The sequence below is a fragment of the Triplophysa dalaica genome, chromosome 10 (assembly GCF_015846415.1).
Source record: "Triplophysa dalaica isolate WHDGS20190420 chromosome 10, ASM1584641v1, whole genome shotgun sequence".
In the NCBI taxonomy this organism is placed as follows: Eukaryota; Metazoa; Chordata; class Actinopteri; order Cypriniformes; family Nemacheilidae; genus Triplophysa; species Triplophysa dalaica.
The window spans coordinates 11,875,680-11,900,234 of record NC_079551.1 but is presented as its reverse complement, the minus strand read 5'-3'; the positions used below and the strand labels follow the sequence as shown (position 1 = coordinate 11,900,234).

General features: G+C 38.3%; 1 protein-coding gene across 2 annotated transcripts in view; it reads right to left on the bottom strand.

The window, feature by feature from the left end:
* The window catches only part of LOC130430399 (carcinoembryonic antigen-related cell adhesion molecule 1-like), a 73,625-nt gene extending 49,326 nt beyond the window's left edge, over positions 1 to 24,299 (bottom strand). The window contains exons 1-6 of one of the 2 annotated variants that reach the window (XM_056759502.1): positions 24,072 to 24,299; positions 23,585 to 23,899; positions 19,497 to 19,808; positions 9,841 to 10,164; positions 7,116 to 7,226; positions 5,718 to 6,095 (exon numbers count right to left, since the gene is read on the bottom strand). In XM_056759502.1, coding sequence (XP_056615480.1) covers positions 6,010 to 6,095; positions 7,116 to 7,226; positions 9,841 to 10,164; positions 19,497 to 19,808; positions 23,585 to 23,899; positions 24,072 to 24,126 — 1,203 coding nt within the window. In that variant the 5' untranslated portion in view covers positions 24,127 to 24,299 and the 3' untranslated portion in view covers positions 5,718 to 6,009. Of the gene's footprint in view, positions 1 to 5,717; positions 6,096 to 7,115; positions 7,227 to 9,840; positions 10,165 to 19,496; positions 19,809 to 23,584; positions 23,900 to 24,071 lie in introns of those variants that run through there. The other variant, XM_056759501.1, reaches the window with a different exon arrangement.
* Between the last annotated feature and the right edge of the window lie 256 nt (positions 24,300 to 24,555).

Here is a 24,555-nt window from a genome sequence, read left to right as displayed (position 1 = left end):
ATTAATGATTTTTAAGATTAAAATAATCAAAAGCAAAGCTAGAAATGCATTTACTCTGTATAATAGGTTTGAGAATTGTCCACAGATGGATAATTAGTTCAACTACAGAAGAGGACAAAAGACTGGAGGCTGTTGTGATGGGTTTCTTTTAACATCTGATCACAGAAGAGAAAATTGAGACTGGGATTCCAGTGGAGTCTTATTTTATTTGAACTGTGTGATGAAAGGCCCTGTTTTAATAAACACTCACTTCAATGTAGGCCTACAGTATGTCTACAGGGGCGTTCTGGGTATGGCAGGAGCTCTCACGGCTGTCTGGTCAGGGCAATTCAGACTAATATTTTATTACAGGATTTATTGCAGAAGCATCGGAAGAATAAAAAATGTAAGTGACTCCTTACAGAGAAAAGATTGTAAACACAATAGTACTTTATCAGCAGCTTCTGTGGTGTGGTGGGAAGGACGCGTGACAAATGATTTTGACTCTGCTGTGAAGTAGGCTCGAATCTGCCTAACTCACTTCTCAACATTTTCACATCACAAATCAGATCTGCTTCCATTTGTTTTTAAACTATATCATATTTTCATCTATAGATTATTTAAAGTGTGTTGTGCTTTGTTTTATTATATGTGAGGATGGCTGATGCAGTGGCAGCATGTATGATAGGGTCAGGATTATGTCTCACGTGCAGCTGCTTTGTACCAATGAAAACTGTAAATAGCACTATATAAATAAAGTTGAGTTGAGGATTAATAAATATATGTGAGACAGTCATGTCCAGGCAGAAGTAAGATTGGATGACCTCACGAGAGTCTGCTAAACCTTGTTTTAGGTGAACTGATGTCACTGTATGTCTGATCCTTTTAATGAGTTTTGTAATGGCATTTTATTGCATGACATTAATGTTTATCGAGGCATACAATGCAAGAATTGATGTAATATACATTTGGTTTGTGAAATTACTTACTTCACATTTGTCTATTAAAACTTTTTTTTCAACACATATCCTTGTTCCGCTTTGTCCACATTCGGTTCAGGAATATTCCACTGATACACCATTTAATGACAAATTATTGCAAATTACTCATTCTGCAGACACTGTTCATATTTCCATCCAAAACTATTTCCTCCATTCTTTTTATATTCCAATCACTCATTTAAAATTGAGCGTGTACAATGATTCAAGGAACCCAAAACATCACAGCTAGCTTTTCTCTTCTTAAATCTGATGTCATCTCTCCCATTTCAACCCTGCAATGTAAAAATTGCTGTTAAAAAACAGGCAATTTCCAACAGTAAATTCTGTTATTTCAATAGACAGTTTAATCCTGTAGGTTAACAGATCAAAGATTAATCCCTTTCTGTAAATTTGCAGCACTTAACTGTACAGCCGTTGGCGTCTTACGCTGTGAAAAGCAGAAGCTGGGGGTGGGGATTTTTAACACATCACACTTTTTCAAAACAGCGTGGTAATCAAGATTACGTCACAGCTGGTCTCTTCCCAGGTAGCAACTAATTCTGTCTTAATTCTGGGATTTTTTTTTTGTTTTTTTCACCGTCTTTGTGTGAAACAGAGGCTACATCCTGGTTTGAGTTAGGATTGCCATAAAAAGGACGTAGTTCAGTTAAGATTTTGGTCTGTTTTGGTTAGCCACAAAATTAAGAGCAAAACAGCGCCAATAATAATATTTAACTAGATTTTTAAACTTTGAGTACAAACTTTATGTTGTCTTGACAAAGCCTGTCCTGAAGAGTTTGAAAGGTTTCATTGTTAAACTTTGTCTAACATGATGGACAAAATTATGTCACCCCAGTGTGTAAAAACCGGGCTTACTATGTTGTTATCATGATAAGTATGTTCGTTGGCATAATTCGAATGTTGCTAGTATGATACTCCAAGCCATGAGGGTAACGAACCAACCCCTGTGTCTCTATGATGTTCTGATGCAGAGATATAGGTATTGCTAAATGGTTGCTAGGCTAAAAATTGTCTGGAATTGTCATCGTAGGTGCATGTCCACTGTGAGAGACATAATCTAAAAAAAATCCAGAAATCACAATGTATGATGTTTTAACTATTTATTTGTATGATACAGCAGCTAATAAGTATTTGAACACCTGTCTATCAGCTAGAATTCTGACCCTCAAAGACCTATTAGTCTGCCTTTAAAATGTCCACTTCCACTCCATTTATTATCCTAAATTAGATGCATCTGTTTGAGGTCGTTAGCTGCATAAAGACACCTGTCCATCCCCCATACAATCAGTAAGAATCCAACTACTAACATGGCCAAGACCAAAGAGCTGTCCAAAGACACTAGAGACAAAATTGTACACCTCCACAAGGCTGGAAAGGGCTACGGGGAAATTGGCAAGCAGCTTGGTGAAAAAAGGTCCACTGTTGGAGCAATCATTAGAAAATGGAAGAAGCTAAACTTGACTGTCAATCTCCCTCGGACTGGGGCTCCATGCAAGATCTCACCTCGTGGGGTCTCAATGATCCTAAGAAAGGTGAGAAATCAGCCCAGAACTACACGGGAGAAGCTGGTCAATGACCTGAAAAGAGCTGGGACCACTGTTTCCAAGGTTACTGTTGGTCATACACTAAGACGTCATGGTTTGAAATCATGCATGGCACGGAAGGTTCCCCTGCTTAAACCAGCACATGTCCAGGCCCGTCTTAAGTTTGCCAATGACCATTTGGATGATCGAGAGGAGTCATGGGAGGAAGTCATGTGGTCAGATGAGACCAAAATAGAACTTTTTGGTCATAATTCCACTAAACGTGTTTGGAGGAAGAAGAATGATGAGTACCATCCCAAGAACACCATCCCTACTGTGAAGCATGGGGGTGGTAGCATCATGTTTTGGGGGTGTTTTTCTGCACATGGGACGACTGCACTGTATTAAGGAGAGCATGACCGGGGCCATGTATTGCGAGATTTTGGGGAACAACCTCCTTTCCTCAGTTAGAGCATTGAAGATGGGTCGAGGCTGGGTCTTCCAACATGACAATGACCCGAAGCACACAGCCAGGATAACCAAGGAGTGGCTCTGTAAGAAGCATATCAAGGTTCTGGCGTGGCCTAGCCAGTCTCCAGACCTAAACCCAATAGAGAATCTTTGGAGGGAGCTCAAACTCCGTGTTTCTCAGCGACAGGCTAGAAACCTGACTGATCTAGAGAAGATCTGTGTGGAGGAGTGGGCCAAAATCCCTCCTGCAGTGTGTGCAAACCTGGTGAAAAACTACAGGAAACGTTTGACCTCTGTAATTGCAAACAAAGGCTACTGTACCAAATATTAACATTGATTTTCTCAGGTGTTCAAATACTTATTTGCAGCTGTATCATACAAATAAATAGTTAAAAAATCATACATTGTGATTTCTAGTATTTTTTTTAGATTATGTCTCTCACAGTGGACATGCACCTGCGATGACAATTTCAGACCCCTCCAGGATTTCTAAGTGGGAGAACATGCAAAATAGAAGGGTGTTCAAATACTTATTTTCCTCACTGTATATTAAATTTGCGAATCAAATGTTTGCTTGCACATGATTCATACAACACTGTCTGTAAATATCCCTATCATCAGACAGCATTTAACATCATCACATACTTTAAGAACAGAACCAGAAAGAGAGAAATCCGGAAATGACCATTTTCTTGTCCTCTTTAGCTCTAACGATCATAATTTTACTTTTTTTGCATTATATTTGATGTCACAGTCTACACCATATTGAGAGCAAATTATCATTAACTCCACCACTATATGGCAAAAAATCACTAGATCGTCTGCATACATCAAATGGTTAATGATGGTGTTAACCATCTCTACAGCCTGTTCCACAATTGTTTAGCAGCTTTGATAAATCATTCATATATCAGGAAAATTAGACCTTTCTTATCAGAGCATACTACACAGGTCCTAGTTCAGGCTCTTGTTCTGTCAAGACTGGAGTATTGCAATGCGCTACTAGCTGGACTTCCTGCTTGCACAACAAAACCTCTACAGATGATCCAGAATGCTGCAGCAAGAGGGATCTTCAATGAACTGAAGAGAGCAGACGTCACTCCTCACCTCATGAGTTACATTGGCTCCATATAGTCGCTCGCATCAAATTCAAGACTATGCTACTGGCCTACAAGACCACCACTGGTTTGTCACCCCCTCATCTTCATTCACTAATAAAGACTTATGTACCCGCCAGATCCCTACGCTCTGCAAACGAACAACGTCTTGTTGTGCCTTTCCAAAAAGGTAAAAAAAACTTAGCTCTCTACACTGTAGTAGGCTTTGTGAGACATGTTTTATTGCACTTATGCTTTTTGTTGTCCTAATGTTGACCCAATTGCTTCCATTGTTTACCCAACCTATAAGTCGCTTTGGAGACATTACCTGATGATCATACCAAAAAGCCAGAATTCATTTAGGAAACCCTCTATTATATAGCTTGTAAAAGAGTTTTTCATGATTTAGACAATCAAAGGCTCAAAGAATCAATAAAAGACATACAGAATTATGGCTGTTTAACAAATCGAAAATCTCCATTAAAGCAAAAATACAAATATGTGCCATGTTTCGGTTTAAGGCTTGTTTACACTACACGACTTTACACGTCGGTAGATCGTTGTGCTGTTCACACTACGCGACAAAACATAAATGACAACAACACTGTTTCCCAGCGACTATCTGGTACCCCTAAACCACCTTTTGTCACGAAAGCACACGCGAGAATTGGAACGGGAAATAACGTGAAACAACGCACGAAACAGGAAGTGAAAATGGACACTGGTCAGAATTAAGCGCTGAAAACTGTTTGCGCGATGATCTGTTCTGAAAAAAACCCAAAAAGGAAAAAACAAAGTAAATGGGTGAAAGAGTGGATCAGTACACTTTTTTGCCATGTTGCTGCTGATTTCGTCCTTTTACTTCCGGTGATGATCTTGCAGTGCTCTCTCATTGGCTGATGCTCCTCGAGTCACTTGACATCATGTGATATCGAGTCGGCCGACTGCTCCAGCCCCATTGATTGGTCCTTGAGTAGTTCACACATAAAGACCGAAGAGCGCCGATCACCCTATGATTTCCCCCCGGTAACAGCCCTACATGTCGGCGAGCTTGTAACTTGCAAATCGGGCTTAAAATCCTGTAGTGTGAACTAGGCTTTAAAGCCAAAATGGTTATCAAAAGTCAGAACAAACGGTTTTAACTTATTAAATAACGTCCTCTCAAAAACCTTGGATAAAATACTGGCCAAGGCAATAGACCGCTAATCATCCATGCTGTTCATCTTAAAAGCTTTGTCTTTAATAATAGACACCAACATAACAGATAAAATAGCATCAGGTAAAATACAATGGACTAAAAACCCAGTAAAACAAATGGCAAGCAAAGGACAACGTTTTCTGCCTGCAAATGCTAAATGTTCAGCAGATATCTTATCCTTACCACATGCCTTGTTACCTTTTTAACATCAAGACTGCATCATAAACTTCTTGTAATAAGTAGGGCATATTTAAAGTTTGCCTTTGTTTCTTATACTCAAATAAGAGGCCATGTCTATGTCTATGTCTACCTAACTCAACCCACACTTTAAAAGCCCTTATAGCCTCAGCATGGAACTCTGCAACATTTTCATTCCAACCGGATGGGGAAAATGTTGATTTTGAATCTCAAAAAATTGCTCAGACAAGGAAGGTCCAGGTGTCAAAGATTTAGCTTTATTTGTTCAAGTCAAACAAAGTGAGATGTCCCAAGTCTCCGAAAACATCTGAAAACTTGGTGTTTTCCAGCCTTATAGTGAAACTTCTCAAAGGTGTTTCCTTTTGAAACCAATCAGGTAAATTAAGGACTACTCTAGAACAAAATTCAATGCTATGTTGTGGATCCCTACATACAGAGTCTTCTGGCAAATTAATATCAGACACATATCTGACTGTTCACTGTATACTTTAAATTCCTCCTCCATCAGATTACACATTGATGTTTTTGTAACGTTGATCATGTTAGAGTGGTGGAACATCAACATTGCTGTCGTCTCTATTCCTCAAATGCTCCTCCATCTTTATTGATTCTTCTCCTGTATTGGGATCTGTAGGAAACAGAAAACAAATTTCTGTTTATTCTTTGCTAAATGTTAAAAAAATCTCATGAATACAGTTGAATGCTTTTATAGGAGTTAAAAAGGATGAAAGTATGGAAACCGAAAACATTACTAAGGGCTGTACAATTAATCGAAAATAAGTCATAATCATCTATTTGGCCTGCAACGATTACAAAAACAAAATAATCAAGATACAACAATTATTGCGTGCATTCCATTTTTTAAGGATGCTCTCTTCTTATGTTATAACTCCACGACGCACCCCTTTCCTTAACAGTGGTGCAGCTGTACTATAACTTTACAAAACGTTGTTTTGAAAGTCAGCGAGTAATCATGTTAAATTTGAAACTTTTAGCTTATTTGGTAGAAAACACTCAAATCAGGGATGCAAACTCATCAGGGTGAAAAAAGGTTTGTTATTCAATCAAAACAACCCAACTGTTTAAATTATATTATTTGGAATGCACAATAAAAAAATAAGAAAATGAATAAAAATGGAGATATCTGGTTATGCAAATGAACTCTTCAAATTTACTTCAAGGTGCTCAGTTCACTTCACTCAACACAGGATGTCTGTAACCGTAGTGACAGATTTTAATTTAAAGGTGTGATAAAGTAAATGCCCACTGCTGTGATTGGATAGCAGTTTGCTTAGAAACTAAGTTGGAGCCTTCTGTGAACTTCTGTCTCAAGAAATCGACAGATAAATGATGTTTCCTGAACTAGTTTCATTTTAGACATCTCAAATATCAAATGAAAATATCCCATTAAAATCTCTCAAAACAAACAGTACATCCACAGTACTAATGCTCACACACAGTTTTTGTTAATGACGCAAGCTAAAAGTATTTTGCAAATATAAGGAACACATAAACTACATAGACTGTAAGTTGCTTTGGATGAAAGTGTCTGCCACACATAAAATGTCCACAACATGTTTACATGTATAAATGAAATCTGTACTGCAGTACTGCAGCTCTTGTTGTATCAGCTGTACATGTTTCTTACCCGGACGATTCCTTTTGTGTTGACAGTAGATCACAACTACAGCAAAAACCAGGATGGTAAGAGAAACACATACTCCTACTATCACACCTAATGGGTGACTTACAGACTGACCTGTGAATGATAGAACATTTTTATCATCAACGTTGAATCTTTCACTAGCTTCTATATAATGACAGAGAGACAGTTTTTAATATTATTAATGAATTCATTAGTCATGATCATTAACATTCACCAGATATGTGTAAAACACTTAGGGGTGTGCGGATTAGGTGTTACACCGTGTCTACACCGAACGCGACAGGCTTGTTCTTAATGGGTTTGTCGTGTCTCGCTGCGCTGCATCCAGTGTGGAAAATATTTAAAATTGTTAATACAATTTTGTAAATGGATTCTAATGCATTTCTAATGTCTTTTGCCGCCTCGCATGCGGTGTAGACACGGTGTTAGCTAAATTAAGCCACTTCAGTTGGCACTGATGTACTAAAAAATATTTCAGTTCAAGCTGTTTTCAGCTCAGGCAGCTCTAACATTTATCTAAAGTGAAACAAAAAGCATTCGAAAAACTTTCATTTTACATCAGATGTATTGGCTGAATTATGTTCAGAATGATTGTGTTGATGTCATTCATTACTATGTGTTCATAGCAGGTGTTTATGTACTGTCAGGTCCATAAATATTGGGACATCGACACAATTCTAACATTTTTGGTAGAGGCTTGGCAGAATAATGATCATAAATCAAACTTTCACTTTTTAATACTTGGTTGCAAATCCTTCGCAGTCAATTACAGTCTGAAGTCTGGAACGCATTGACAGCACCAGACGCTGGGTTTCATCCCTGGTGATGCTCTGCCAGGCCTCTACTGCAACCGTCTTCAGTTCCTGCTTGTTCTTGGGGCATTTTCCCTTCAGTTTTGTCTTCAGCAAGAGAAATGCATGCTCAATCGGATTCAGGTCAGGTGATTGACTTGGCCATTGCGTAACAGTCCACTTCTTTCCCGTCAAAAACTCTTTGGTTGCTTTTGCAGTATGCTTTGGGTCATTGTCCATCTGCACTGTGAAGTGCCGTCCAATGAGTTCTGAAGCATTTGGCTGAATATGAGCAGATAATATTGCCCGAAACACTTCAGAATTCATCTGCTCCTTTTGTCAGCAGTCACATCATCAATAAAAACAAGAGAACCAGTTCCACTGGCAGCCATACATGCCCACACCATGACACTACTACCACCATGCTTCACTGATGAGGTCGTATGCTTAGGATCATGAGCAGTTCCTTTCCTTCTTCATACTCTTCTCTTCCCATCACTCTGGTACAAGTTGATCTTGGTCTCATCTGTCCTTTGGATGTTGTTCCAGAACTGTGAAGGCTTTTTTAGATGTCGTTTGGCAAACTCTAGGCCTTCCTGTTTTTGAGGCTCACCAATGGTTTACATCTTGTGGTGAACCCTCTGTATTCACTCTGGTGAAGTCTTCTCTTGATTGTTGACTTTGACACACATACACCTTCCTCCTGGAGAGTGTTCTTGATCTTGCCAACTGTTAGGAAGGGTGTTTCGTTCACCAGGGAAAGAATTCTTCGGTCATCCACCACAGTTGTTTTCCGTGGTCTTCCGGGTCTTTTGGTTTTGCTGAGCTCACCGGTGTGTTCCTTCTTTTTAAGAATGTTTCAAACAGTTGTTTTGGCCACGCCTAACGTTTTTGCTATCTCTCTGATGGGTTTGTTTTGTTTTTTTACCCTAATGATGGCTTGCTTCACTGATAGTGACAGCTCTTAGGATTTCATCTTAACAGTTGACAGCTACAGATTCCAAATGCAAATAGCACACTTGATATGAACTCTGGACCTTTTATCTGCTCATTGTAATTGGGATAGTGAGGGAATAACACACACCTGGCCATGGATCAGCAGAGAAGCCAATTGTCCCAGTACTTTTGGTCCCTTAACAAGTGGGAGGCACATATGCTAAGTGTTGTAATTCCTACACCGTTCACCTGATTTGGATGTAAATACCCTCAAATTAAAGCTGACAGTCTGCAGTCACAGCACTTTTTTTTTCGTTTCATTTGAATGAAAAGAGCCAAAAATGTTAGAATTGTGTCGATGTCCCAATACTTATGGACCTGACTGTATATATATATATGAATGATCAGAAACAGAAACAAGCAGACACTTTCTCATTGTTACTGTAAACATGTCAACAGTCTTTAACTGGACGGTCAGAGTGTCAAAATTTAAAAGTCACAGTTTACTACTGAAATAGACATTTATCAGAGTAAAACAAAAAATTAACTAGAGAGCCACAATGTTCTAAAGTGACCAACATATATTTAAGTTGTGTTGGAAAAATAACCTGAAGATTTCAAATGACCTTTTGTTTTCAGCTTTGAATTTTTAAAATATTATTGCTATTGTCGTGCTACAGTAAAATACAGACTCCTTTCTCGAGTCATTGAGTTCTTATATAATACTGGGCTGCTGAATGCTTCATTTTGTTTTGAGGTAAAAAGCAATCTCTGCTAAGCAGCTCCAAGTGTTGGATAAGTGTAGACTTATCTCAACCTCAAGGATTTATTTTTTACTAAGGGTTATAATAATTCTGGCCAAGACATGAAGCGGTTAATAAACAATCTCAATGTATGTGTTAGCACTGAGATATCTTCAACTTTACTGTGACAGAAACTGTAATTATAAGATGTTTTTTATTCTGAAGAGATCTTCTCACCTGAACCAGTGAAAGTGAATGTCTTGTGTATAGTCTGTGTGTTGTTCCCAATGGTGACATCTGCTTCATACTGTCCAGAGTCTTCATTCTTCATGTGTGTGATGATGAGATCTCCAGTATGATCATCCAGCTTCAGTCTGTCTCTGAATCTCTCTTCAATAAAAGGTGTTGAGATCTTTTTATTCTCTGTAATGATTTCAGCTACAGGAGAGTTGTTGTGTTTGATCTTCCAGTGTATCTTCTCATTTCTCTGTTCTTCAGGAACATCAATGTGTAGAGAGACAGAATCTTTCTCTTTCACTATCTTCAATGTAGGAGACAAACCTGCAGAACAATCAGAAAGAGTAAAAAAGAAAGAGTTAGTAAAACTCTACAGGTGTCACATCCAGTGTTATAAACTGTCTCAGGTGATACAGACACAAGCGCCGAGCACTGAATCAATAGAGATGCAGACAAGCAATTAACCCAGACCATCAATGTAAACTTGTATTTCTTATGAACACTTCATCAACGATAACCTGATGTAAACACTGGATATATTAAAGTTAGTAAAAAACGCCGCTAGAGGTTGCACGATCAAAACAACAACAGTGCCGCAGCTTGATGACGCTGTGAAGGAGTGTTGAGCGATGGGATCTGTTGACTTCAACTCCACCTCTGATGGCCATCAATCAGACACGACCGAGAAATCATGTTAGCAGATGAGGTAGAATAATCAAGTTTTATAAATGTTGTGTATAATTGTGGTATATAAATAAGTGCTCGACTGCTCGAAATAAGCTAGTGGGTTGCTAGACTCTAGACACTACTTCCACATTTGTTCTATGTCAGTAAAGGCGGTAAGAAAGCGGAACGCGGATATGACGCCATTGAAAGGCGACAGTAGACCCCCGTGTCACTGTTTAGAATGTCGATTTTCTCATGATTTACAAGTAGTTGGAAACATTTGAGAATGAGATATTGTAAGGGCTCATCTCAACAAAATATATAACACTAGCCTAGTGCTTTTTGGATATTTTACAGCAAAATTGTTACAAACGGCACCTATAACAGAGAGGTTGAAGATTATATGTTTTTATTTGGGGGGGCACAAAGCGATACACTCTACACAAAGGGGTCTTACAACAGAAAAGTTTGAGAACCACCGTTTTAGATAGTACAGTTTGAGAGAAACAGACCGGAAATCGCGGGACGAGAGAGAGTGTGACAAGAGGGAAAGGATCACAAGCCGTGGTTTGAACTCCAAACCCATAAATATTATTCTAAGTAGAGGATTTTTAATAAAATAATCACCATATATTTATGGTGATCGTTTTGTGCATGTTGAAATCACAAAAATGTTGGGCACAGGACCACCCACGAGGGTCTTTCTATCTGATATCAGTGTGTCATTTTCAAGAAATTCTTCACTATTTCCCTAGGGAGTGCACAAATTTACACTGGGTGAGTGTCTAACTAAGACAGAAAGTTATATTTTCGCAACTTTTTTGACTCGTTAAAAGCAATTTGCTGTGAATTATGTGCCGATTGGGTTCAGTCGGATCCAGCATTTAAATAATATTCGGGTCCGGGTAGCACATTTTTTGGGTCTGCCCAAGTCTGCCCAAGAATACCAAAGAACATTTCTTGTGTGTGCAAACACACTTGGCAATAAAGCTCTTCTGATTCTGAACTGTTATTTCACACTGCAAATGTTCAGGGTCCTGAAAGATTCTGTAAATAAAATCAATATTAAAGTAAATCTTGTTATACTCTGTATGGAGGAATAGTCTTAGGTCACTTGCCATGTATTCACCATCTGTATATTTTAGGGAATCGGAAAGATTTAAAAGATTTCACAGAAAATTGATGGGCACAGATGGGTAGACAGGAAGGAACGCCAATAAGTGGGACACTGTATAGGCAGTCAGCATTTATCGCAGAATAAACCCCTTCAGTGTGATCCTTTACATAAAGAACAGTCAAACTCAGTTAAAAAAAACATACATTCAGCTCTGGGGTGGACCATATACTACAAAAACATATTCAATTGGAAAGCCATCTGGACTTTACCAAGCAAATATTGATAAATAAGGGAAATTACTATCCAGTACTTTTCTTGTGACTTTCTTTTTTTTGTGATACAGGTCCAGAAAATTTGTTTCATTTATTTTGCCATTGCTCTTTTGTAAGACACCTATGGAAAAGTTTGACTTGTTTTTTTTAATATTATGTTTGAATAATGTTAGGACGCTTGTGTGAATTACATCCATGACAACATAGTTTCTCTTAATGTCACTGGAACTCCAGGGACAGCAAGAAACTCAGTGAGCTGCATGCCTTTGTGATTTACTTGTGTGCCCGCTTTCTTTAAAACATATTTATCTTCAAACACTTTTAGTTTATAAGAGGTGAAAAAATATGTTTGCATACAAGAGACCAGGCCAGTAATATTTGCTAATAAGCAAGATAGCATTTTTTTTATCAATTTTGCAAATGGAATTCCATTTTTAAATAAATGCCACCTTTTTTTGAAAAACAAATTGCCAAACAATTCAGTAAAGAATAACCACAACGCAGAAATGATCATCCAATTTCACAAAAAAAAGCACAAAAATCAAGAAAGTTCAATCCACCAGATTCATACAGTGAGTAGCAACTTTTCTAGACTTCCCAATTTGGGTTTTTTTTCTCCAAATAAATGTAAACAAAGGAGTATCAAATGCTTTACAGAGCTCATCTGAAACATCAGTAGAAGTGGCAAACTGATGTTGATAATCATTGTGCTTTACATAATAAAACTCAACAGCCAATGACTTTGCTGTACTCTTCTGAAAAATGGGGTCAAAATGTATCCTACAGCTAGAAGTTTAGTGACTTCTGTGCTGGGGCGGAGAGACGCAGGAAAGATGTTAAGCAAGTGGGTCGATTGCAGATTAAGATCACCTGAGTCTAATCACAGGGATTGGTGAGGACGGAGACCGCTTTAATCTCCACAGGATCGGAGGAGAAACGAGAGAGAGAGAGAGAGAGAGAGAGAGAGAGAGAGAGAGAGAGAGAGAGAGAGAGAGAGAGAGAGAGAGAGACAGAGAGAGAGAATAAGTCATGATTTCGAGCTTGTTCAGTTCAGCAGTTTTGTTGTCGGAAAGAATGGAAGACATCACCTTCATACTTGTGTGCGCCTTGGACAATGCAATCCTGTACAGTTGTACTGCTGACTATTCTGGAATATTGATGAAATCAGGCCATTTACACTGTGTATAAAACATAAAATATGCTTCAAATGATCAAGAATATATGTCAATATACAGGGCTCCAGACTGCGACCGAATGGTTGCATTTTGAGACCAGTTTTTGAGAAAGCACAAGCATTTTTTTACAAATAGGCCTACTCCCACATGTGCAACTTTGTAATTTCTTCTAGTAGTTATTTCATGTGGATAGATGAGTGGAACGCGACCCGCCACCAGTGCAGGCTGTGTGTGATAGTCAACTGCGTGGGTCACTCACTGATGTTTCCCGGACGCGCACAATCCATGTGGTCATTGACAAGTTTACACACACACCGTGATTGGTAGACTTTATCCAAATCCAATTTAACATCACTATATTTTGCAAGATGTGACTTCAAAAGAGGTGAAGGAAATGTCCTACTTTTCCTACTCTATGGTGAAGTGAAAGAACTAAAAACTTTGTACACAAATGCAGATTAATTTTTTTACAAATGAACTTAAAGCACATGCCACATTTCTTTAAACCCTTCCAAATGATACGCTATTATAGTAGCCAATCTTTTCAATGACTTGAGTGCCTTGTGTGAACATGAGGAAAAGTGTCCCTTATACTCAATAAAATCATCATACGAATGTTATAACACCAAACCTTTCCAACAATCTCTGAGGAAAGCCAAATCCCTATTATTGAATTTACACGTTTCGCCACTAGAGGGCGCATGTCACTCTGAAAAAACTGTTCACTATAATCATCTTGTATTGAGATCCACCTATGGGAAGGGCATTCGTACCTGACCTCTGCAGAAGCATTCAATTGCACCATGTCTGTCTTTGACAGACAGGAGCATGTGCCCTATGCCCTCTCACCAAATGCATAAAGGCGCCTCTTTTTTAAATAAACAGAACCAAATCTGTGGACATAAAGTAACTTATTTGTCAGTAAAGTAGGTAATACGGTTATTTTCGGAGGAAAATGTCAATAATTGCATTGCAGGCTGAAAGTCGCATTTACACCACTTTTCATGATCAGATATCTATACGATCAGAGTAAATGCATTAAGTGACCAGGTGTAAAAAGCCTCCGTGATATAACGGGAGTTTAAGCTATGCAATTATGTGACTTGAAAGTTTATATATTTTCAGATTTCATTTTTTACTTTGCTTGACATCAACGTGTAGATTATGTAAAGCAATCTAACATTACCGCACAAAAAAATACAGTTAAAAGTATGTTCAGATGAAACAGCATAATGACTCTTCTGTGATCAGATCACCTTAAATGAATGCTAATATTAAGCACAAATATATATATAGTGACAAAAGCCAAACTTGCCATACTCCTGTAAGAAAACATCATATTTGATATATTCTATTTCAATAAATGATCACTTTTGGGACTTTTGGGGTTGTACGTCATACAGATTATGCGAGTCACCGGATAATGGTCACATTTCAGATTTTAAACTTGTTGAATAACTGATGTGATCACTTCACAATTCACACTTACAAATATCTTTAAAATAGAATTATAAATATTTATTGTTTTTATATTTACTATTATTTTTACAGTTAGGGTGGCTAATACACATTATCCATCCTAACTGTTTATTATATATGATAAACATAATGTACGAGTATAATTTGATTCCAAACTTTCCTGTAGAAATATCTTTTTCACAGTTTAATCACTGAATAATTATGTAAATAAGATAATTATTAAAGTAAAGCTTGTGACGCGTAAACTGGAGCGAAAATGGAAACAAACCCAATTAGAGGTCTTTAAAATTGCATGGAAAGAGAGTGCAAGCTGTTATAAAAAGGCACTAAAAGCAAGGTTTTTATTTAGTACAATTGCTAAGCTAACAAACAAACAGACTCCACCTGACCTGGGTATTCCGCCGCACCTCGGTAGCAATGAATTCATGAAGTTTTTTACTGAGAAAATCGAAATAATACGAGACAACATAGCTAAAACCAAACCTCCAAGTGTGCCGGAAGAATTAGTTTCAACCGTCACCCAAAAAGAAAAGCTAGAGTGTTTTTCTCCTATAAATCAGGAAGATTTAATTAAAATTATTGCAACATCCAAACCGACGACATGCTTATTAGACCCCATTCCGACTACTTTATTAAAAGAGTTACTACCTGCTGTAATTGAGCCCATTTGTAACATAATCAACTCGTCAATTAATCTAGGACATGTCCCAGTAGGGATGGGAATTGATAAGAATTTAACGATTCCGATTCCATTATCGATATTGCTTATCGATCGATTTCTTATCGATTCTCTTATCGATTCTCATTGGGTGAGTGAATAAGAACAAATTTGTTTGTTTGTATTAACTCGCTTTAATATCTGATAAGAACACAGCACATAATCAGAGTATACACAAATTATGTGTAGCAACCTCAGAACAAACCTAAAAGTAGGCTACAAAGTTAAGTCCAGGGACCTATAGAATTTTTCAAATTCATCATTGGTCCAGACAAAAAAATAAAATAAAACTGCCATTTAAGTGCCTTTAAATGCCATAAAAACTAAAAACACAGACTAAACAGTCAAGGAAGGAACAAAATTCAACTCAACTGACATACACAATGAAATGGCGCTCACTAGTGATAAGCGGATGGCGGTTAAATCCGCGGGCGCTGCGGATGATCCGCGGGTCGGGTGGGTCGGGTAATAAAAAAATACATTCTGATTAATTGCGGGTGGATGATATCATATACAGTATTAACACATTTTCTCAAAAAATACGAATACGTTTTAAATGCATTTTTAATCAGGCGCTAATTTGCAGTAATTTTAAAGAAATGCGCGCGTGGCGTAGGGAGGGTCTATTTCTTAAAGCCGAAATGGAGTCAAAACAGATCCGAGAGAAATTTGAAAAGGGAGAATTAAAAACAAAACAAAAATTGGAAAGAAAGAAAAGTACCGTGTGGTAGCGTTTTAACGAAGTGGTTTAACAAGGATGAAAGTGCTGAGTTTGTAATGCAGCGACTGTGAGGCAATGTATGTTTATGAAAGCCATAAGACTACTACATCTTATATGCTACATCGTGTGTGTGCTACATCGAAAGATTAGATGCAAGCATTTACAAAGACAAAGACAGTAAACCGTAAAAATCAGTAACATTTCCTGAGTATTTAAAGTGACGATCGGGGTGGATCATTTATTTGAAGCAGCGGATGCGGGTGACATTAGCTTATCCGCCCATCTCTAGCGCTCACATGAACTAAATAGAGAAGTTACCTTCGGCATTAATAGCAGATGACGTCTCGTTAGCTCCGCCTCTGCTTGACTCACTTGTTGCTGTGTCGCTAAGTAGTAGCGTATCAAACACGCGACAGTCCTGCAATTGAATTGCGTGCTGTGTGGCCAAATGTTTCTGCATATTGGAGGTAGTTCCTCTCTTTGCCGAAATTAAACTTTTACAGTTGTTGCAAATGACCGCATTGGGGTCTTTTCTAGTGAAATATAGTCACGCTTTAGATCGCTTCTACCTCGATGACATGTTTGCTGCGTAACCAAAACAACGCAGCGCGTGTGTGTGATTATGATCATGACACATTTGCAACGAGCGGAACCGATAAGCGGAATCGATAAGCAGGTATGCTAACGATTCCAAGGAATCGATTCACTGGGAACCGGTTCTAAAGAAGAACCGGTTCTCGATTCCCATCCCTATGTCCCAGGGCACTTTAAGATGGCTGTAATTAAGCCTCTTATCACAAAACCAAACTTAGACCCCAATGAACTTGGAAGCTATAGACCGATCTCAAATCTCCCGTACTTGTCTAAAATACTAGAAAAAGTAGTGTCAACTCAACTGTGTTCCTTCCTACAAAATAATGACATGCACGAAAAGTTTCAGTCTGGCTTTAGACCGCATCACAGCACTGAAACTGCGCTCGTTAGAATAACAAATGACCTCCTTATTGCTTCAGATTAAGGTAACATCTCACTCTTAGTCCTGCTTGACCTTCGATACTGTAGACCATAAAATACCACTAGATCGTTTACACAATTATATCGGTATTCAGGGACAGGCACTGCAATGGTTCAGATCTTACTTAACAGACAGATATCAATACGTCCATTTAAATGGGAAATCGTCAAATCTTACGCAAATAAATTATGGATTACCTCAGGGATCGGTTTTAGGACCCTTGCTTTTCTCCATATACATGCTCCCCCTTGAAGGGTTTTAATAACAAATCTATGTTTTAATTACAATGTCCATTTAATCACAGTCTATGGGTTAACTACATTTTATCTTGTTATAGCTTATATATAATCAATAGTAGAATGTGTGTATTAATATGAAGAATTATGAATAAAGTGTGTGCTTAAAGGTTTGAAAGATTAAGGGTGAATATTAGAGTGTAGATGGAATTTTCGACAGGATGTGGGGGTTGAGAGTCAGCAGTTTGCACGAGCAACTCAGCTGTTTGACCTGAGGTCATCCTACACAATGCATATATCCATATAAGCACGGGTTTTAAGAAACAAGTTTATGTGGAGACCAGGGGGGAGGAAATATGCTGTCTTGCAGATAGTAAAAGAAGAAGGGTGCGGCCGGAATAAGCACGAGGGGTGTCATCACTCCATGGGACACAATGAAAGTAGCAAATGTGGAGGCGCTCGAGGGAGGCACAGCCTGAAGAAAGAAGATACACCCTCTCACATACACACTTTATGTTGTACACTGTTTGAGCGGGGCTGACTCTCTGTGTAGACTCTGTAGTCTGAGGAGGCCCAGCGCGCTGTATTTCAGATTAATAAACTTCAACTTTTGTTCATCCGAAGTCCATAAATCCAATTTTTGAATGCGCAGGACAGCATATGTCCATCAACCTCGGCAACATTATTAGAAAATATGGAATTAGCTTCCACTGTTATGCAGATGATACTCAGCTATATATCTCATCAAGACCAGATGATTCCTTTAAGCTATCCAAACTGGCAGAGTGCATCGAGGACATAAAACATTGGATGACTAGTAATTTCCTCCTTTTAAACTCTAGCAAAACAGAAATATTACTTATAGCACCAAAATCAAGTAAACAGAATATCTCCGATTACAGCCTGCAAATTGAAAGCTGCACTGTTACTCCAACAAATACAGTTAAAGACCTAGGGCGTTATATTAGATGGCAACCTGTCATTTAAAAATCACATCTCAAATATCACAAAAACAGCCTTCTTCCACCTTAGAAATGTTGCCAAATTGCGAAATAGTTTATGTGTTGCAGACGCAGAAAAGCTTATTCATGCATTTGTGACCTCACGGCTTGACTATTGTAATGCTCTACTTAGTGTTTGTCCTGTATCATCGATAAACAAACTTCAGTTAGTTCAGAATGCAGCTGCCAGAGTTCTTACTAGGTCAAGAAAATACGATCACATAACCCCAGTTTTATCATCGCTTAACTGGCTACCCATTAAGTATCGTATTGATTTTAAAATTATTTTAATTACTTACAAAGCCTTAAACGGTTTAGCCCCTACTTACTTAACCGAGCTTTTATCACGTTACAACCCATCACGCTCTCTAAGATCTCAAAACTTAGGACTTTTGACAACACCTAGAATAACAAAGTCCACCAAAGGGGGACGAGCTTTCTCATACGTAAGACCTAAACTCTGGAATAGCCTTCCTGATACTATTCGAGGGTCAGACACACTCTCCCAATTTAAATCTAGATTAAAGACACATCTTTTCAGCCAAGCTTTCACTTAATGCATAGTTAATGAACAGCAGCTACGCTAATTATTCTCTTTATTCTCTTTCCGCCTCTGCCTCGGGATGCCCATCCCGAGGTAGGAAGAAGTTCCACCATGTCCAGACGACCGACAGATGCCCATCCCCAATTTGAGATTACGCCAGATACAGCTGCAGACTGACTGACCATCCCAGCTCCATCTAAGGCAATTCCACCACCAGCCAAGAGAAATATGACCATCGGACCATCGCAGCTCAGACCACTACATACCCAACCAAGAGTAAAGACGGACTATTTGTCTTATTAAGGCTGAAGTTACAATATTTGGTATTAAATGCTAAACCTAAACCACACGTCAGCAGTCTGAGTGCAGCTATGACACGTCAGAGGGGATCTGGCCCTCCCGGTTGAGCCTGGTTTCTCCCGAGGTTTTTTTCTCCATTAATCAATCATTGGAGTTTGGGTTCCTCGCCACAGCAGGGCAGTGTTGGCCTGCTCACCGGGAGACTGCATTCATTCATTTATTTATTTATTTAGAAATTAGATATTATTTATTAGAATGATCTTACTCGATGTATAAATACCATGCACTGTGTGCTGTGTTTTAACTTTTCTGTTTTCCTGTTTGCCCCTGTAAAGCTGCTTTGAAACAATACACATGGTGAAAAGCGCTATATAAATAAACTTGAATTGAATTGAATTGAATTGATACTCACGGAGACTGAATGTTTTTGTGATGATATTTCCTCTGATGATCACTAGATGATAAAGTCCAATGTGTTCAGATGTGATGTATGTGATGGTGAGATCTCCAGTCTGATTGTTCATCTTCAGTCTGTCAGTAAATCTCTCATCAGGGTAATAAAATTGATCACTGTTCTCGTCCTCTATGTTGATTCTAGCTATGCGATCGCCTTTAAACCACCACTCTATCACATCATCTGTATGTAGATCAGTAAGATGAGTGTGTAGAGTCACAGATCCTCCATCATTCACTGACACTCTCTCAGTCTCCTCACCAAACACACCTGAAGAAACACAAATAGTCAGAGATTAAACAAAAACACATAACTACGCACATACGTAAATGTAAAAAGAAAGTCGAAATCATTGAGTCTCAAGTTGCTACATTAATTGTGAAGAATATCTGTCAGTTTACATGAAAAAAGAGATGACAAAGAGTAAAGAGATCTTCGTGTATGACTTCATTTCTGTCATGAGTCTCGAGGTGAGACATGGCGTGGGAACCCAAATGCAGGCAGACACAGACGGTATAGATGTAACAAGGATTTATTAAACAAATAACAAGACTAAACAGGCAAAACAAAAACCCACGTGGGGGAAAACAAGACAGGGATATATATACTTTAACAAGAAACACTGACTCACTAAACTACAAAACAAACACTGGTAACAACACTAAACTAACACTTACTTTTGACACGACAACAAGAACATTCAGGAACAGCAATATCACCACCGGCGGCGCCAGGGGGGTCTTGGGGGGTCTCAAGACCCCCCAACAAAACGCCTTGACTCCCCATTTGACCCCCCACCGCCTCCGTGATTAAAAAATATTTAATATTTATTAAAATATATATATCCGGGATAAAGATTTAACAATGGTCCTCTTCAAACTCCGCAGAACAATAATAATTCATAATTTATTCGACATATCAAAAAATATAAACATAAGAATCACTGCGACGCCCCATGAACGTTGCTGCCGCTGCGCCTTGCGTCATTGCGTTCAAGGCGCTGCCGCGAGCCCGCAAGTGCTGCAACGCACTTTATATCTTTAAGCTTAAAATGGATCGCTTCGTCATACCTAAAAACAAATTGACAGCAGACGGAAATAGGACTGAAAATATACCCGTTGCAGTGGAGGGCGAGCCCTGCTTGATCCTAGAATTAGAAATAGAGGACACCGAGGAATTAGAGCAGTGGTTCTCAACTCTGGACCGCGAGATCCATTTTCCTGCCGAGTTTAGTCCGAACTCTGATATAAAACACCTGAACAAGCTAATCAGCGTCTTTAGGAATAGACGCGTTCAACCTAATGTGTCGCTGCGCAAATCTATCAGAGTATGACATTTAAGTACCGCGAGAGCAATTCAAGTGCAGATTGTTCTGTACGGATTTGAATCGCTGTCGCGGTACTTTAATGCGATATGCCAAACAATCTGTGCAGCCCTACATTAAGTTGAACGCGTCTGTTCCTGAAGTCACTGTTTATCCTCAACAGGTGTTTATCAGAGTTGGGGCTAAACTCTGCAGGAAAATGGATCTCGCGGGCCAGAGTTGAGAACCACTGAATTAGAGGATGAGGAGGTGGGACCGGAGCAACTCGCATATGGAAGCATATGTGTTGCAAAATTCAATTTGCAATGTAATATGCAAAATGGCAATGCACTATGTAAATTGACAATATCTAAATATACAATTCAAATAAGGTATGTGCAACATTAAGTGCAAAATGAAAATAAAAATTCAATTATATCAATTACATTTGGGAGTTCCTACACGGGTTTTATGATTACAAATGTAATTGATATAATTGAATTTTTATTTTCATTTTGCACTTAATGTTGCACATACGTTATTTGAAATGGAAAGGATTTAACGGGGGATTTAAGCCATGGCCCAGCCGAGAAACCAAGACAGCCTAAATTAAAATCATAACCATGTCGTTCTTTTGGATCTCAGGGGCAGCTAGCATCCAGGGGTTTTAGTTACTCGTGGTTCAAACAGTACCAGTGTCTTGAATATTCTATCAAAAGACGCGGCTTTTTGTTTTGCCTGTCGTCATTTTTTTCACAGTGTGCATGGATCTGGTTTTATTTGTTTAGTAGCAGTAATATGCAGTTATTAGCCGTGTCCACTGTATTTTTTTTTGGTTTTCATGAGACCCCCCTTGAAATGACCAGGACCCCCCATTGCCCCCCCAATCAAAAGTGTCTGGAGCCGCCACTGAATATCACAGGTACAGAGACGGGAACATGTACAAGAACACGATCATCAAACAATGCACGAGCAACGAGTCAAAGGAACATGAGTACTCTTTATAGGGAAGGTAATTAACACAAACTAGGAAACAGGAGGGTAAGGAAACAATGACGCGACTCGAGGAGAGTATGGAAGAACGCAAGGGTCAAAAACGTCTCTCCCCACATGAAACCATCAGGCAATGCCACGGCTCCACTTGAGACAGGAATAAAACATGACATGGTAGTGGAACCATGACAATTTCTTTGTGTTGTTGTAAGTAAGTTTGGTGTTTGAGTTCATAAAGACGACTTAAGTGTTTATTGTTTTTAAGCTCCGAGTAAGTTAACGGCCGCCGCTGTTGTTCTGAGAAAAGAGGTGAAGGCCATGTCCTACTTTTCCTACTCTATGATGAAGTGAAAGAACTAAAAACTTTGTACACAAATGCAGATTTATTTTTTTACAAATGAACTTAAAGCATTTGCCACATTTCTTTATACCCTTCCAAATGATACGCTATTATAGTAGCCACTCTTTTCAATGACTTGAGTGCCTTGCGTGAACATGAGGAAAAGTGTCCCTTATACTCAATAAAATTATCATAAGAATGTTATAACACCAAACCTTTCCAACAAACTCTGAGGAAATCCAAATCCCTATTATTGAATTTACACGTTTCGCCACTAGAGGGCGCATGTCACTCTGAAAAAACTGTTCACTATAATCATCTTGTATTGAGATCCACCTATGGGAAGGGCATTCGTACCTGACCTCTGCAGAAGCATTCAATTGCACCATGTCTGTCTTTGACAGACAGGAGCATGTGCCCTATGCCCCCTCACCAAACGCATAAAGGCGCCTCTTTTTTAAATAAACAGAACCAAATCTGTGGACATAAAGTAACTTATTTGTCAGTAAAGTAGGTAAAACGGTTATTTTCGGAGGAAAATGTCAATAATTGCATTGCAGGCTGAAAGTCGCATTTACACCACTTTTCATGATCAGATATCTATACGATCAGAGTAAATGCATTAAGTGACCAGGTGTAAAAAGCCTCTGTGATATAACGGGAGTTTAAGCTATGCAATTATGACTTGAAAGTTTATATATTTTCAGATTTCATTTTTTACTTTGCTTGACATCAACGTGTAGATTATGTAAAGCAATCTAACATTACCGCACAAAAAAATACAGTTAAAAGTATGTTCAGATGAAACAGCATAATCTTATTTAAATCTGCTGTATTAACCTTCAGTAACAAACACTGAGTGACTTTTATGGACTTAATATCACAATAGTCACAAAACATAAATATTAATGCCAGATGATCTGACTCTTCTGTGATCAGATCACCTTAAATGAATGCTAATATTAAGCACAAATATATATATAGTGACAAAAGCCAAACTTGCCATACTCCTGTAAGAAAACATCATATTTGATATATTCTATTTCAATAAATGATCACTTTTGGGACTTTTGGGGTTGTACGTCATACAGATGATGCGAGTCACCGGATAATGGTCACATTTCAGATTTTAAACTTGTTGAATAACTGATGTGATCACTTCACAATTCACACTTACAAATATCTTTACATTAGAATTATAAATATTTATTGTTCTTTATTTACTATTATTTTTACAGGTAGGGTGGCTAAAACACATTATCCATCCTAACTGTTTATTATATATGATAAACATAATGTACGAGTATAATTTGATTCCAAACTTTCCTGTAGAAATATCTTTTTCACAGTTTAATCACTGAATAATTATGTAAATAAAATCATTACTAAAATAAAGCTTGTGATACTCACGGAGACTGAATGTTTGAAACATTGTTTCTGTCTTTTCACTGATGATCTCTAGTTGATAAAGTCCAGTGTGTTCAGATGTGATGTTTGTGATGGTGAGATCTCCAGTCTGAGGATTCATCTTCAGTCTGTCAGTAAATCTCACATCAGAGTCATAAACTGGATCTCTGTCGAACACTCTGTTGACATTAGCTATGAGAACACCTTTAAACGTCCAATGTATCAGATCAACTGTCTGTAGTTCAGTAAGATGAGTGTGTAGAGTCACAGATCCTCCTTCATTCACTATCAAACTCTCATGACCATCACCAAACACACCTGAAGAAACACAAATAGTCAGAGATTAAACAAAAACACGTAACTACGCACATACGTAAATGTAAAAGAAAGTTGAAATCATTGAGTCTCAAGTTGCTACATTAATTATGAAGAATATCTGTCAGTTTACTAGGTAGGAAAGTGTTGTAGAAATGCTGACAAAATAACTCACCGTTGATGAAAAAAGAGATGATAAAGAGTAAAGAGATCTTCGTGTATAACTTCATTACTCTGTGTTGTTGTAAGTAAGTTTGGTGTTTGAGTTCATAAAGACGACTTAAGTGTTTATTGTTTTTAAGCTCCGAGTAACAGCCGCCGCTGTTGTTCCGAGAAAAGCTCGCCTGCAGTGAAGGGCCCCCGTCGCGCGAACGCGCATTTTCTCAATTTCTATTGAAAAAACAGAAGTGAGAAACCGCAGTGCTGTTTAAATCCTCTAGATATCCTCAGGAACTGTCACAAGTGTGAAACTCACCCCATTTAACTGTATAAGTCCTATAACTGTACTTTCATAATTATTCCATGCTGGCACATTTTGGTGTACATAAAAACACAATGTTGGAACTAAAATTGTTGCAATTAATGAATTGTTTGTATTACAGAGCTTAGGTTGGTCTCATTTGAAAGAAGAACACTGGCAGAACTCTAAAACAATTCTC